We start from the raw sequence: 16,487 nt of genomic DNA on the forward strand, positions 1-16,487 counted from the left end.
GGTGTAATTAGAAGGTGATTAGATTGTGGCTTTGGATGAGGTTATATAGGGTTAAGGTGTTTGTTGTAATGGTGTACATCACCATGAGAGGATATTCCGTGGTGTCTTTTGTATCGGGTATTATTATCAATAAAATTTGAGGTATTCTTTTCTTCCTTCCAATGTTCGTTAACATACTTTTAGTATGTGAACGAATACGAAGGGAGTTTTTAATGAGACTTCCAACTTCTATAAAAAAAAAAAATCTGAATCTTCAGTTCTTCACCACCATCTAAAATGTTATCTCAAACCCAGTTTTTATTCTGAAAATTTCGTTTGTGGTCATTTTGAAAAAAATTAAAATAGTGCAAGGGCACTTTGGGGAAAATTAAACATGCATTCATCACATGTCTATTAAACACGTTGAACCGTTATACCTATGTGGCATATACTTATTCATGACGACATAATAAACTTAGGTTTAGTCTTAGAATTAACTAAATATAGACTCTGATATGAATAAATGTATTACTTTTAATCAAGTTTAGTTAAAAATCGAGTCGATAATGTCTAATTAGAATTTAGACGTAGCTGAAACTGAGCTAAATTTGACAAATTACAAAACACATCAATTATGAAGGTCATAATGCATCAGATTTTATGAGGGATCCAACGGCTAGGAAGTTAGGGACGCAACTAACCGGTAAACCAAGAGTTCCCACCAATTATTAAAAGCCACAAACGCCATCTTCGGCACGCGACTGCTTATTAGATCCACCGGATTACCGTGAATCCCCGGTTGCCATCCACTTTACCATTAGCAACAAAGAACAAACAACAGCTGCACCAATTTTTTACCTTTGTTTTTTCATTCCTCATTTCTGCTCTCTGTTTCCTTTGGATAAACTTACCCAGAAAAAAAAAGCGCTAAAAAAAGGGCATAGGCAAAGCACAAAGAGACCCTTTGTGAGGATTTCGCTTATTTTCTCTCCAGTTCTGATCTGGGGGTTCTTTTTTCTTTTGAAGAAATTCTTGCAACAGCTTTGAGTGACTACAAAAATCCAAATTTTAGGTTGTCTGTTGGATAGCTTGATTCAAAGGTAATTGAAGGCTTAGGCTTATTTATCCTATAAAGTTTGAATTTTTCTTTCTCTTGATTCCATCTGGGTTAGGTTAGTTTGATCTCGAAGTTTACTCAGGTTCTTGATATTTTTAGAACTATTACATCTTTACACAGTGAATTGGTTTTCTCAGATTTCTGAATTGTTGCCAAGGAACCCTGATGCACAAAGTATAAGATTCCTTTAGGTTGGGATTTCGTCAGGCATTTGATTGCTTGGATTATTTTATCTGTGTGGTAAGAAACTTGAGTTTGGCTATATTTGAATCTTCAAGCTTGATTTGAAGGATCCCTGATACGCTGCATCAGGATTTGGTTGGGTTCGGAACCTTTTGCCTTGAGAATTCTAGAAAAAAGGATTGCTATTTAGAACTTGAAAGGGTTTGTTCGATATCTTTAATTTATGGTCGGGAAAGGAATATGGCGGCGGATATGGATTTTACACCTCCATGTGGAATCATAGAAGATAGTTATAGTAAGGATAATGGATCAGATATAAAAGTGAGACTTTGGATTATGTAAAACGAGTCTCCCTTGGTAAACCTCCCCGCCACCTCTCGGGTATGCACAATTCCACATTGGTTCGGCGAAGTTGATTGCGGAGGTTAATTTGGTATGTTTGATCTCTTCTGATCCCTCTTCGATCCTTATTGAATATCATGGGCCTGCCTGATCTTTAAGGACTTTCTAAATGAACATAAAATCTTAACGGTTGTCATAAGGCTTATTAATTAGTTTTGAATTACTTAGAAAATTTACATGTAGTTGTAATCCATTCCAATCCTGATGATCTAGGTCTGTTTTGCTCATAGAAACCTGCTGACATTTTTTGGAATAAATGATATCATCTTGAAGTATTCATAAGGCCTAGCTGATCTGCATTGGTGCTGTGTAAACTTCCATCACTTTCTCTAATCTGACTGAGATTTTTGGAGAAGGGTTGTATTTTGTTCAGAAAAATTCTATAACTGTTTGTATTTTGTTGAAACATGTCATCTTGAGCATGATTTTAAATTGATTTAGTTTGATGTTTTGTTGGATCATTAATTCAGAAGTGGCTGAAGATTGAATCAGATTTAGCAATTTCATTCCACTTGTTTAACTTGTACCTGCTAGATTTGTTCCCTTCCTTTTCTCTCGCATTTCTTTTTCCTCCTCCAGGAATTGGATATTGGTATTAGAGTCCACAAGTCAACTTCTAATGAAAAGAACTAGTTTTTGCCCATGCTACGATCAGGAAGTTGTGCTGAAATGGGACCCAAACAGTATATGGAGGATGAACACATTTGCATAGATGATCTTATTGGACATTTGGGGACAACTGCCGAGGGTCCTTCTCCTGGAGCTTTCTACGGGGTATGATCATGTTAGAATCTTCCATATATCTGACAAGGGTGTTTCATACATAATCTTTTACCGAACCTCTTCATTATCATTTCAAGTAGGGAATGTTATATAATGGCATTTAGTTTCTGCACCTCCTTCAGCTAGTCTATGTGGTATGTTTGTTAGTCGGTAAAAAACATGTTTCCTCATTGATATAGCTTCTGCCAATATCATTCTCTATATTTACCTTTGCGTGGTTAATATTGAAGAATGTTTAGCTGCGGTGTTTGGAGCACATTCCATTAAAAAAACAGTAGGGAATCTAGAGATTTTATCCAGGTCAAAAGGGGAAGGAGGGGGGGGGAGAAAGAAAAAAGGGAAGACGTAGGAACCATGTGCATTAGTTTCTTATGTTAACCTAACTTGGAGTATCTAGTATTATGTGTCCAACACGGTGTAATTAATGTTTTTTTCCAAGTTTTTCCATATATTTGGAGGACCATAGCCCTATAACCATGCCCGAATGTTACGTCATGCACAGGTTTCAAGGAAAATGAACAGTCTGGATAATATGGTTATCATCTCTGACATCATAAACTGCAGCTAGATCTTACGTTAGCAAAACCACAAGTTTTTTAAGTACAAAATCCTTTGTCCCTGATAGATATTACTTTATAGTAATTTTCTCCCTTTGATCTTCTTCCTTCTTTATTCTTTGCTACTTTGTGGTTAAGTTAAAGGTGTCTGGACATGTCAGTTCTATTATATGTTGTTGGTTCTTTCGTTTACAACTACCTTGAAAGGTGGCATTGGAGTCGTTCTCCATTACTCGTGAACTGATTCTTGCCAATGCACGTGGACAGGTTTTTGATGGTCACGGAGGAACAGATGCAGCCTTATTAGGAAAAATATCCTTAAATTCATAATTGAAGACTCACATTTTCCAATTTGTGTGGAGATGGCAATCAAGAGTGCTTTTCTAAGAGCTGATTATTCATTTGCAGATGCTAGTTCTCTTGATATATCCTCCGGCACCACTGCATTAATTGCACTTATTTTCGAAAGGTTAGTTAACAACAGATCTGCACCGGTAATTTTCCTTTTAGAAGAATGGCATGGGAAGGTCTTTCATTGAAACAAGACATGGTATATTACATTTATTATTTTTTCCTTCATCGAGTCGTGACACGAAAAGGTCTGCATTAAAACAAGCATGGTAAACTACATTTATTGGTTTCATTCAAAAGGTTAGATGTAAGGAATATTTAGAAAAATGAAGACAAAAAGCTAATGATTCAAAGCGTATTCTTCTAACATTACAAGCAATTCTGTAAAAATTCAAGTAGGTTAAAACTTGTATACAATGTTAACTGGGAATATTTTAAGCATCTGACAGGTTATGTTAGTTTACAAGTCGAACCTGAAGTCATTTACGAAGCCATTATGTTGTATTGAGAAAGCAAGGATTTGGCTACCTCTAAGACTCTAACATTACTTTCTCTTCACAGGACCTTATTAATTGCAAAAGCGGGGGATTGTCGAGCTGTGTTTGGAAGGCGGGGTAGAGCAGTAGAAATGTCCGAGGACCACAAACCTAATTGCACGTCTGAGAGACTAAGAATTGAGAAGCTTGGCGGAGTAATTTATGTTGGCTACCTCAATGGTCAATTATCTGTGGCACGAGCACTCGGAGATTGGCACATGAAGGGGCCAAAAGGATCTGCCTATCCTTTAAGTGCAGAGCCGGAGTTGCAGGAGTCAGAGTTAAGTGAGGAGGATGAATTCTTGATAATGGGATGTGATGGGCTGTGGGATGTTATGAGCAGCCAGTGTGCTGTGACTATGGCAAGGAAGGAGCTGATGTTTCATAATGATCCCGAAAGATGTTCGAGAGAGCTTGTCAGGGAAGAACTGAAACACAACACTTGCGATAATTTAACGGTAATCGTGGTTTGCTTCTCCTCTGACCCTCCGCCACGAAAAGAAATACCCCAGTTCTGTGTTCGGAAGAGCATATCGGCGGAAGGGCTGAATTTTCTAAAGGGTGTGCTGGATGGAAACTGATTAAAAAGTCGATAGAAGGAAGAGGGGTTGTGCATAAAGACATCGGAGGGCAAAACGGTGGTGACATTTTTCTCCCAAGTAGCTGTGGAGGCTGCAGGCTAACATCCATCAACGTTAAAGGACATGCTTATCATTTAGCGTGTGATTTTTACGAGTTATTAAATCCTGTACATCTGAGATAACTCGGTGTTGTCTTGTACGGTTGTACGGATTGGCAGGATTCGATGTTCGACCTTTTTTTTCCTTTTGTTCCTTCGTCTGCTTAAAGGCTCAGTTTTTTTTCTTTGTTCCTTCGTCTGCTTACTTCTGTCCTGTGTAAATAAACTGAGCCTTGAGAGATATGTTGAAGCAGTTTTTAGTTAATTAAATAATTGCTATCATTGGCCATTGAAAAACTAGTTCATAACATTTTTCAAATAGTTATTTTTAAGAAATAAATCATATCGTAACATTTACAACATTCACAATTAGGATACCATAATCACAATTACAACTGTGACTACAACAGTTACGAGTGAAGGAGGTATTTACGGCTGATTTAGTCCAATAAAAATAATGGGTTTTTCATGATTTTGTAGTTAGACAAATATTATATTAAAAATAACGAAAAATGTAATTTTATCTTTTAAGTATGTTTTAACTTTTAAACTACATGTAAAAATTATTTATCCATCTCCATTCACCAAAATCACATTTGAAATAAATTTCTTAGAAATTGATAAATTTTATCACGTTGAACATCTTTAAAAAGTTTGTTTGTTTACTTCAGAATTATTAAGTACTGAATGATTCAAATGCTGAATAATTCAGAGGCTCTGTATGAATTAACTCTGAATGTGACATGTTGTTTGATAATGACTCTGAATCATTCAGAATGTATTTTTGTTCTGAATCATTCAGAGGTGCGAAACAAACGCGTTGAATGCTAAATCGTTCAGCATTCAGCGCTAAATGATTTCATTAAGAGGCAAACAAACAACCCGAACTTTACATTAATGTTTTATTGAAATGTGTCTTTCATAAAAAAAACTTTTTAAAGTAAAGTGGAAAAAACATAATTTTTTAATTTCAATTGTTTCACATTACTCTAAAAAATATATGAAGATTAAAATATTTATTTTAAATATGATATTGGAAAATAAAAATAAGTTAATTTAAATTATATTTGAATTCTTAATAATGTGAAATAAAAAAAACTAAATATTTTTAAAAAATTAATATAAATTATTTGCAAAAAAATAATTTTAATATATTTCATATATAAATCGCATACAAACATAATCCTTATAAATTTCAAATATATAGTCTTATATAAATTTTAAAACAAAGGAAGTAATTTTATACCAAACATGAACTCAAAAGAAACATATACTTAATGTTCGTAATTCGAAGTGAATTGTATATTTAGTATAATTGAGGATCTGATATAAATGAGAGGGTAATTCGTAGTTTTTTTTAGGTATAATGTAAAATGTTTGATTAATTTTTTTCTTTCCTGGTTCCAAGGCTGTATTGATTAATCCAGATCGACCCACGTTGCACAGTTGATACTGGTAGGTGAGTCTCCCATTTATGCATATGCAAGGACTCGAACTTAAAATCTTGCTTAAGCGATATCAAACTGCTTAACATTTAAACCGCTAAATAATTAATTTAATCATATATTTTTTGAGTATTATTGCTCTCGACATTACATTTTAGGAATAAGGGCCCTAATGTTGGACTAAATAGTCACTTTAACTCTTATTTTTTTTGTTGGAGGCCTCAAATATTTCATTTTAAGGTAAAAAGACCTATATTTTGGAGTGTTAACATTTATTGACTAAATTTTTTAGTCTAGGGAGGAGTTTTTTGTCTCAAAAAGAAATATTAAGTATCAAAATATTCTACCAACAATTAGTTGATCTAGTGAGATGAGATACTAGATTTTTTAAGCAAAGTCAGGAGTTCGAACCTTGACATTTGCGATTAGAGTAAACTGGAATGGGATAGTTGCCCACGGCCCTACAGTACACACTCTATAAAAGTAGAGGTCAAAATAATTATTTAATCAAATATATATATTTGTACTATGCCTTTCTTTTAATGCCGAAAGAAATAAATGAATTGGGCTGCGATTAAGCCGGATCAGGCCTGATACATCTCAAACCATTGATTCGGGGCGGTGGCACAACATTTCACCTATTTAGCCCAATGCCCAACTAGGTGTTAGTAAAGTCGTTCGATTAAAAAAATTAAATTTTTAACCAACAACCAGTTGGTCTAGTAGGATGAGACACTAGATCCTTTAAGCAAGGTCAAAGGTTCGAATTCTGACATTTACGAATGGAGGAAATTGGTTTGGGAGGGTCGCCCTCGCCTCTGCGGTACTAGGTCTGAATTAGTCGGTCAATAATCGAATACCAATGATTAATTAAAAAAATTAAAATTTTGACTCAATTCAATAAAAATAAATTTGACTCAATTCCATACTATTCATGATTTTATATATTTAATTAGTAAAAATTTTAAATTCAAGTCGAGTTTTAAAATAAAATTTGAATAACTCAAATAATTCCAAATTTTTAATAATTATGAGATTAATTTTCAAGTTTGTGTCGGATATCTTAATTCTCAATGATATATATAATATATGAAAAAAATGAAGATATATATATATATCGATAATAGAAGACAATTAAAATTAAATAGTATCTTAATATTATAAATATTTATAATTAAATTTAAATAGATTTCGAATAACCTGATCTAACCCAAATTTTATAAAATCAACCTAATTCAAAATTTTTAAATAAAATTTGAATTATACAAACCCGGGAGTCACGAAGCCAATAAGATGAAAGCACACGGATCAATTACGTGGCCTGGAAGTCCCAAATCCCGCCTAAACCCCCTAATTCTCATTTCGGATGCAATTGAATTTCAATTTCCCCCCCAACTTGATAATATATCCGCCTTTCGAGTTTCGGCCCCTCATTTCTCAACATACATCCCTCTATTTCTATCGCTCTTTTATTCCCTATGCCCATCTCTCTTCCCTCTCTTCCTTTAACCCTAACCCTACAGCTTACTACCAGGTATTTTCCCTTCGATTCTAATTGTCTTCAACGAGTTTTTACGTTTAAAAAATAATAATAATTTCACTGCTAATTTGCGATTTTAATTGCAGGATTCAACATGAAAGGAGGTAAATCCAAGTCGGATACAAAGAGGGCTAAGTAAGCCTTATATCCTTTTTATATTTTCGTTTTTTTTGTCGCTTCTTTAGATCGCGTCTTTTAAGAGCTCCGATTATGATGTGGATTTACGTTTCACATTATTTTGATTTTATTTTTTCATTGATTCGCTAACAGGCTCTCCGTGAGTGAGAAATCAACCAAGAAGGCTGGAAAGAAATTAGGGAAGGCAGCTCAGGATCCAAATAAGCCAAAGAGACCTGCTAGCGCCTTCTTCGTTTTCATGTAATCATTCACGAATCCCTGTTTCTTAATGTTTTTGGTTTATTGCGTTTGCTTCGTGCAAAACTCTCGCGTTTATATTGAAGAGGTGAATTGAACTATTCTTCTTATGGTCAAAGCAAAGTTGATTTTCGATGACGATTTTGCTGATTTACCTTCATATTTTATGTAATTTGTTAATGCTGGTTTCGTGATTCAAGGGAGGAATTCCGCGAGAAATACAAGAAGGAGCATCCTAAAAACAAATCCGTTGCTGCAGTAAGTTTGGACCATAATTTTCATGTTTTCTTACGGGTTTCAATTTTTTTGCTTTTAGTTTTGTTTATCTTAATATCTCTGTTTGGTTTCAAATTCAGGTTGGCAAAGGTGGTGGAGATAAATGGAAGAGTCTGTCGGAAGCTGCAAGTATTTTGCTCTTTTCAGCGTTGACTTTTTTAATTTAACATTGATGGTTATAGGAAAAACGACCATATGTTGAAAAGGCAGAGAAGCGGAAAGTTGAGTATGAAAAGAACATGAAATCCTACAGTAAGAGACAGGTAATTTGATGTTATCTTTGAAGTTACTCTTTTGTTAGATATTTGTTTAATGGTATAAAAGCTAATGATCCCTTTCGGATTAATATTAGGCTGAGTGTCTCAAAAATGAAGACGTAGAGTCTGAGAAGTCTGTGTCCGAGGTGAATGATAAAGAAGAAGATGATGATGAAGGCAGCGGAGATGTGAGTTTTGCAATTTGTTTCAGTTTGGTGTTGTTACTAATCTTATAGTTTATTTGGAACTCTAGTGAATTGGGTCTGTTTCTTTTTTGAAATGCAGGAAGATGATGATTAGGAAGATCCGGTGGGGGTAGCATAATCAAAGTAGGCTATGATAGTGTTTGATCATCTCATGTTAATGCTTTTAAATGCATATTTCGTTTAAGGAAAATGTAACTCTGAATCTTGTTTGTTTCTTTTGACATTTTGAAATTGAAAGTTGTAGATGGGAAATTTGCTGCTATATGTATTTTACATCTAAAGTCTTAAGATAGGTTAATCCTTTTTTTAGAGAATTTAGTCCCTCTTTTAGGCTTTGTCGGTCTCCAAATTTATTTTATTTCAATTTTAGTAGACTTGTAGATAACCTAATTAAATATAGTAAGTGGCGTGAAAATTATAATTTCGTAATTAAACTTCCATAATGTTTTGAATTTTGTTGATTTTATTAATTTTGGAAAGTGTTGATCTATTTATAAAAATCATATTTCTTGATTGTAAAAGGACGTGTCCAATGATAAATCTACTAGTATTAAATTTATAAAATTTCGTCAAAATGAATAAGAGCTTGATAATGACATTTAGGGTGAAAATGATTGAATAATTTTCAGAACAGGTTGATGGGTGGCGTAAGAGAGCGTTATAACAGTAGGCCCATGAATATATTTTTGATAGAAAGTTAATAGTGGATCTGTACCCCGTTTCTGCCATGAAGATTAAGTCGAAGTCCTACTCGCCCTCCCTCTAACAGGTTTTATCTCAATAACTCCTTTTATTTTTCGTACTGAATCTGCTTGTCTATTATTCCCACCTGGAACTCGCTAACTGCAATTTCAATTTTGGTTTTCGTTATCCCGATAATTTAATTTCAAGGTTTAGGGTTCTTTCATATATTATGCGGATTTGGGGAATCTTTAAAGGCTGATGAGCCAATAGTTGTTTGTAGTTGGGTTATCTTCCTTTTGATTCGCTGGGAATGAGTCGTTAGTGTCCCATAGTAAACCTTGGTGCTTTTGAGGTGCCTTCCGTACAATCTAACCATATAATGATTTCAGATTGGTGATTTTGGCTTTTGATTTTCCAGCTATATATAAAAATCCACATATAACACTAATGCAATATTTTCAATGTCATGACATATATGTGTGTGTAATACAGTCTTTTGGTTGTCATGATTATCTTGGGAAATTTACTCTTTGGTGTTTTGAAATTGCAAGTGGTGAGATTATTATCTAGTCCGTGTAAAATGTTGTTTTTACTTATGACATTTTAATTGTGATGCAAAGTTAGGGCACATGATGTCTACACTTGATCTCTGAACTTCAGGTAAGTTCATATGTTGAGAAGCATATGTGCTGATGCTCTTTCCTTGCACCACATATTACATTTAAACATTTTCTTCCGTCTTCCTAAACCTTTTTTTTCCTCTCCCTCACTACTAGAACTGAAATCAGTGATCTGCTTTGTGCTGTGTCTTAGTGTTCAAACTAACAATAAAATTCACAGATACACTCTCCAATGATCACTCTGATATAGGTCTAGGATGTAACAAACCCGTCGAATACTCCATCCCCACCTTGTCTTATTGGCACACAAGACAACTAATTACATAGGCTTCATCATCATTTCCCATAAGTGGCTAGTGATAACGGTTCATGATGAGTGATAAAGTTTGATGCATCCTTGAATGGCCAACCTATTTGGAATTATGTAACTCATATGATCTTGCGTAGTTTTTCGTGTTGAGGTACATAATGACGACTAATTTAACATAATATCATATGTTGGTACTTTGGACACAATAATTTAACATGATGAGTAATAACTCACGACACAATAATTTGTATCATTTTCTTTATTTCTTTATTATTTTTTGTGATAGTCAATATTAACTTTTTTATAGCAGTAATTTTTGCCAACATTAAGTACAACCAGATTATTCTCAAAATTCAAGATAATTAAAATTCTGAAATTAAGGCCTATTTTTAAAGCTTGGGATGTTCTAAATGACAATACAATAACCATTGATGAATTTTCAAACATAAGGTCATATTGACAGTTTTTGTCCTGTTATGTAGTTACTGCAATATATATAACTCATGTTGGCTGATTTTGTCAATTAAAAAGGTTTGATTCTAAATTAAAAATGTTCCAGATTATTTTAGGGTAAACAACTTATCTGATCACCCACCTATTAGTTAGTTTCTGTTTTGATCAGTTAACTATTGTGTTTTATTAAATCATGCTTAATGTTGTGTTTTAGTTCTATTTTAGCTATTTTAGTCACCCATTGTTAAAAGACTAATAGTGATACTAATGTATTACATTAAGGTAATGTCCCATTAGCATTGAAAATAATAAAAAATATCATGTCAGCATCACTATTAATTTTTTAATTGTGGATGACTAAAATAGAAACAAAATATAATGTTAGTTATAATTTTGAAAAAAAAGAGTTGGATTACTAAAATGGAAACTAAATAATAAGTGGATGACCAAATAGGTAGTTTACCCTTTATTTTATTAAGAATTAGAGGTTTTTTCAATGTGAATGTGAAGGAAAAGCTTGTTCCTTTGTCTTCGACAAATTTACAATGTGTGCGTGTGTTTTTTCAAAAAGAAAAAGTTTGATTGGTAATTGGGGATAGCCAACAACATTATGTGGAGTTCCCAAATTTCCAACCTACTTCATTAATTGTTTGTAGACTGAACCCATCATAATCCAAACAGCTAGGATCCATCACATTGGCATTTATTTTGAAACGTTAGCTAACTAAATTAACAAACAAACAAAGACCTATGAAATTGTATAGGTAATTTTAGTGTGCGATAATCTAAATTAAGATAATTTTGATCTAAAATGTTATTATATTCAATCTAGAAAGTTATATAAATTTATAAAATTTTTCAGTTGCAACTGAAAGTTATATTACCAATAGGGATGAGTCAAAATTTCAATTTGAAGAGGGAAAACATAACTTTTCTAAAATTAGGAGAATAATTTCATAATATTGCATAAATACTTAAATTATATATAAATTAAATGTTTTTTCTTGGGTTGGGGGACTACAGTCCCATCTTTGATTACGAGGATTTAAGGCTTACAATAAAAAAAAGTTATGAAAAATGTTATATATAAATTATCGATGGTTTTTTTTTGGAAGGAGCGTTGGAAATTTTCTAAGGTTGAAAAATTGCAATTTCTTAATTGAATTAAAAAGAGAGTGGTTGAATTTGATGAAGAGGACCACAATCATCACGCATTTTTCTACAGTGAAGAGAAATGCGTGGTAACAACACGTCCTTTTCCATTATTTCTTCCTTTCACATTTTAAAGGCACGCTCAAAACTTTCTTGACTCGCGTCATTCGTACGGCTAAGCAAGTTTACGTTTATACAAAAATATAAGCTCTGCTCCAATGGCGGAATTTGGAGAAAGGGTCTATTTCAAAAAAAACTTTAAATTATTTTTTTTAAAGTTGAAAGGTTTATTTTAAATTCTTTAAATTATTATTAGAGGTTTAAATAAAAATTAATGGCTTAATGGTATTTGAGAATCTTAAACTTTTCCAAAAAAAAAAATTTATATTGGTCATCGTATTATTTTTGCACTTAATGTGACCCAAAAATTCAGAAAAAATAATTATAGAATGAATGGAGTATTTTTAATTTTTTTTTAATAATTTATAAATTTTCATTTCATAGATTGTGATATATTTTTAATAGTATTTTCAATATATATATATATTTAGTAATTTAATTTTTTAATTTTTTAATATTTTTTTTTTTCTTAAAAATTAAATACACGCTTAAATTTAAAAAAAAACTAATTTAACCTTTTAGCTAAAAAAACCAATTTATTTCATTTGTCACAACATTGACCATTGTGGAATGTCATGTCAGTATCGTAGACCGCCATATCAACATATAGAATTATCACAATAGAGGTCAAGGACAAAATCGATGGTTAAATGTCCACATTAGGCTCTTTTTTCTGAGTTCGAGGGTTATATTGAGTGCAAAAGTAGTTTGAGGATCACAATGATTTTTTGAAAAAGTTTAAGGACCTCAAATACCATTAAATCAAAATTGAGATTTAATGAGAATTTTTAAATTTTTTAAGAAGGGGCTTAGTTAAAAACATCAAAAATTTTGAAACATATAAGAATTTCTGAAACTTTTTAAGATGCTAAACTAAAATTTTTGAAGGATTATATATTAGTTTTCCCAAATTTTGGGGCCAGCCCCTCTAACCCCCTGCCCTCTCTTGATTTTGATCGATGTTCATGTCCTCTCTATTCCAACATTAAGTTTAATTTTGGCTTATATATTAAAAAAGATCCTTAAACTACTATGATTTATTTAAACAAGCCCTTATAATATTTTTCACCTAAATAAACCCCTATTCTTTAATGTTCATTCATAGAAATCCTTGATTTAATTAGGTGACACCTTTTTTATATTATTTGAATCATATCTCAACCTATTGGTCGTAGAAGATTTAATATAAATCTCTAATCATACAATCATACGATCCAAACAATCTCAGTAGTAAATGAATTGTTGTTATTGTTAGAATCCATCATCTCTAAGAAGAACAATACTCCCTTTAACCACTGAAGCTGTTTGATGAGTTTATATTAAAATTTCAAACTATCAACTAACATTATAGTTTTAATTAATTAATTTACTAGTATTAGTATATTTAATAAATAAATTAATGACAAAGCTAGAATTAGTCTTGCTGGACGAGGTCTTGGGAAGTGGATGATGCCCCCAAACGTGTATTTGAAATTGTCAAAAGCTCTCAATGATACACGTTGACGACTCATTGTTTCCCACTTTTTATTTCTTTATCTAATATATATATTCTTAATTAATTAATTAATTGCATTTGATTTTCTTATCATTGAGAAAAAAATAGACCGCATCGTTGTAATCGTCAAAGGATCATTCGTTAGCTACATGTCCATCACTTTTATTTTGTTTTGGCCATCCAACTATTTTTTTTAAATCATACATAATGTTACGTTTTGGTTTTATTTTAGTCACTCACCGTTAAAAAATTAACGGTGATTTGAAATTTTTTTTAAAGATGTCACATCAATATTTTTATTTGTTTTTTAACGATAGGTGACCAAAATAAATCCAAAATGTAACATTAAGTATGATTTTGAAAAAGATAACAGTTGAGTGACCAAAACGAAACAAAAGTGATAGTTAAGGTACTAAACATGTAGTTTATCCATTTTGTTAAAATGGGGTTTAGGTGGATTAGATGTGCAATACAATAAATAAATAAATAAAATTAGGTTAGACCTATATTCAGAGTTGTATAGTATAATTTAATGATTAAATGTCGTATCCTTATAGAATGTGTTATGGGTTCAAATTCCTCTCATTTAACATTTATCAGTAATTAGTTGAATTAGAGAGACAATATATTAGATTTTTTAAGTAAAATTAGGGGTTCGAATCTTAATGTTAATAATAAAATAAATTAGATTAGGATTTAGGAGAATTTCCTTATAATAAATCTTTATGATACCCAATCTAGACTAATCAATAATGATTATTAATCCAAATTTATCTAGAGAGTGAACCACCTTTATATGTTTACAAAATTATCTCTATATTATTTATATAAATTTTAATATTTTTAAAAAATAAAACTATATACTTAAGGGTAAATTACGTATTTAGTCACATACCTATTTTTACGATTTCGTTTTGGTTATTTGTCGTTAAACAATAAACAGAGGGACAATTTTTTTAATAATGACATGACATTATTTTATGGTGACATGTCAACACCACCGTTTTTTTACAACCAGTATCAAAATGGAACCAAAATGTAATATTAGGTATGATTTTGAAAAACAAAATAGTTTAGTGATCGTAATGGAACCAAGGAAATGGCAAGCAACCAAAAACACAGTTAACCCTATTTAAAGACTGAACCCATCAACTCTCAAGTGATTCTTGTTTTCATTCTACCTTATGATAACATGTCATCATCACCGTTTTTTTTTAACGAGTATCAAAACAGAACCAAAACGTAATATTAATAATGATTTTGAAAAATAAAATAGTAAGTGATCATAATGAAACAAAGAAAATAGGTGAGTGACTAAATACATAGTTAATCCTATTTAAAGACAGGCCCCATCAACTCTCAGGTGATTCTCGTTTTCCTTCTTTTTTTCATGTATACATGCAATGCAACTATGCAAGACAAGGCTAGATATCCTCTTGCGTAGTCCTCGTTCATATATAATCACAATAGGATATTCTTTCTCAAAACAAATTTGCCGAAATAAATTTTATTTATATTGTGGTAAATAAAAATAATAAAATCAGATTTTTTATACAATAAAATTATGCAAAATAAATTCATATGCTACAATTAAATTACCCAATACAATATATAATACAAGTTATATCATTATTTTGGGGTAAAAAGACCTATACGTGAATAAAAATTATTAATCCGCAAACAAACAATTCTTTAAAATAGGGGTTTTTACTCTAAAATAAAAGGTTGGGGGGCCAAAATGATCAAAAAAGAACCAGAGCTAAAATAACTATTTAGTTAAACATTATAGGTATTTTTCTTTTAAAATGAAACGTTAGGGGTTAAAATGCTTTAAAACAAAGAATATGTGTTAAAATGACTATTTAATCAAACGTTAAAGGATATTTTTTTTATACTTTATCTTATTTAAATTATAATACACTAATCTTAGTTTTAATTAATATTACATTTCGGCATCAATATTAAAAAAATATTTTCCCACCATTGTGAAAACAATCTACTGCCACTTTATTAGAAAAATATATTCTAGATGATGTTTAGTGACTTAGTTGAGCAATACAATGAATGGATGATGAGTATGGGTATGTGCCATCAATGCTATGAAATGAAGAAGAAATTCAGTATCGATGCTGAATATCATACAAGAAACTTCATGCACTTTTCTTATTGAAATGTAAAGAACAGTGCCTACACAATACAATTCCTCTACTATTTAAAGCATGCACCTCTCCGTACAGTTACATGTAGACTCATAACCGTGTAACAACCTTACAGCTGGTCATCATTTACCCTGGTCAATCCATAAACGCCTATCAGCACTCTCTGCAGTCTGCACTACAATAGAGCCAATGATAGGGGCATGGAGAGGTCGGGTGGAAATAATTATCGCTTTGAAAAATTAAAACTTCTATCTCATCCACAAATCTCAAGGCTTCGGCCGGAATTTGCAGTTGACTTCGTCTACCCTCCTTCCTTCCTTATTCCGTTTAATTGTTTTTCTATTGCTGCCGCACATGAATCCTTTAGCAGGCTTTGCATCAATACACTATTAATGTATAGATTTGTATATTAATATAAATAGCTTAGTACAAATTCTTAAATACAAATATAAATAATTATTTTTTAATAATAAATGGATTGTTTTTCTTTTTATTATAACGGCGTTTTATACCTTTAGCCTATAACAAACATTTTATAATTCTCTTGGTTCAATGATTTAGCACATTTAGAGGTAAGGCTCTAAATGGGAGGACTAGAGTCTAAGTATTATTGAGTTTGGTTCGACTCTAAAAATTTAAAGTAGAATTTGATTTAATTGAAAAACTCGTGAGTTTAAAATTGTCAAATTCGACTCGAAGTTGAAATCAAAAATTGAAGTTCGACTCAAACTTAAAAAATTGAACTCAAAACATTCTCAGACTTAGCTCGCTTCAAGCTAGAGCTCGAACCTAAACCTTAAGTATATGA

The 16,487-nt window shown here is 31.8% G+C and overlaps 1 protein-coding gene, 1 non-coding gene and 1 pseudogene across 2 annotated transcripts; all 3 read left to right on the forward strand.

The window, feature by feature from the left end:
• Positions 1-1,088: 1,088 nt before the first annotated feature.
• On the forward strand, positions 1,089-4,865 carry LOC120205479 (annotated as a pseudogene).
• A 2,461-nt stretch (positions 4,866-7,326) lies between these two features.
• On the forward strand, positions 7,327-8,962 carry LOC120205477 (high mobility group B protein 2-like). The gene is made up of 8 exons (XM_039205342.1): positions 7,327-7,566; positions 7,659-7,707; positions 7,843-7,950; positions 8,148-8,205; positions 8,304-8,348; positions 8,406-8,486; positions 8,576-8,668; positions 8,766-8,962. Exons 2-8 carry the CDS (start codon positions 7,667-7,669, stop codon positions 8,778-8,780), a joined length of 441 nt encoding a protein of 146 aa, XP_039061273.1. The 5' UTR covers positions 7,327-7,566; positions 7,659-7,666; the 3' UTR covers positions 8,781-8,962.
• Positions 8,963-10,003: 1,041 nt separating this feature from the next.
• LOC120205485 lies at positions 10,004-10,067 on the forward strand. The gene has a single exon (XR_005524034.1). It is a non-coding gene; the product is annotated as a small nucleolar RNA snoR101 (small nucleolar RNA).
• Positions 10,068-16,487: the final 6,420 nt, after the last annotated feature.

This window comes from Hibiscus syriacus, unplaced genomic scaffold (assembly GCF_006381635.1).
Source record: "Hibiscus syriacus cultivar Baekdansim isolate YM2019G1 unplaced genomic scaffold, ASM638163v2 tig00012484_pilon, whole genome shotgun sequence".
NCBI classification, from domain to species: Eukaryota; Viridiplantae; Streptophyta; class Magnoliopsida; order Malvales; family Malvaceae; genus Hibiscus; species Hibiscus syriacus.

Excerpts from the sequence above, each read along its gene's own strand:
- LOC120205477 (XM_039205342.1), top strand. The coding sequence starts at position 7,667 with ATGAAAGGAGGTAAATCCAAGTCGGATACAAAGAGGGCTAA. Across the intron at positions 7,708-7,842 it reads TCGGATACAAAGAGGGCTAA|GCTCTCCGTGAGTGAGAAAT; the intron begins GTAAGCCTTATA and ends ATTCGCTAACAG. Across the intron at positions 8,206-8,303 it reads AAAACAAATCCGTTGCTGCA|GTTGGCAAAGGTGGTGGAGA; the intron begins GTAAGTTTGGAC and ends TTTCAAATTCAG.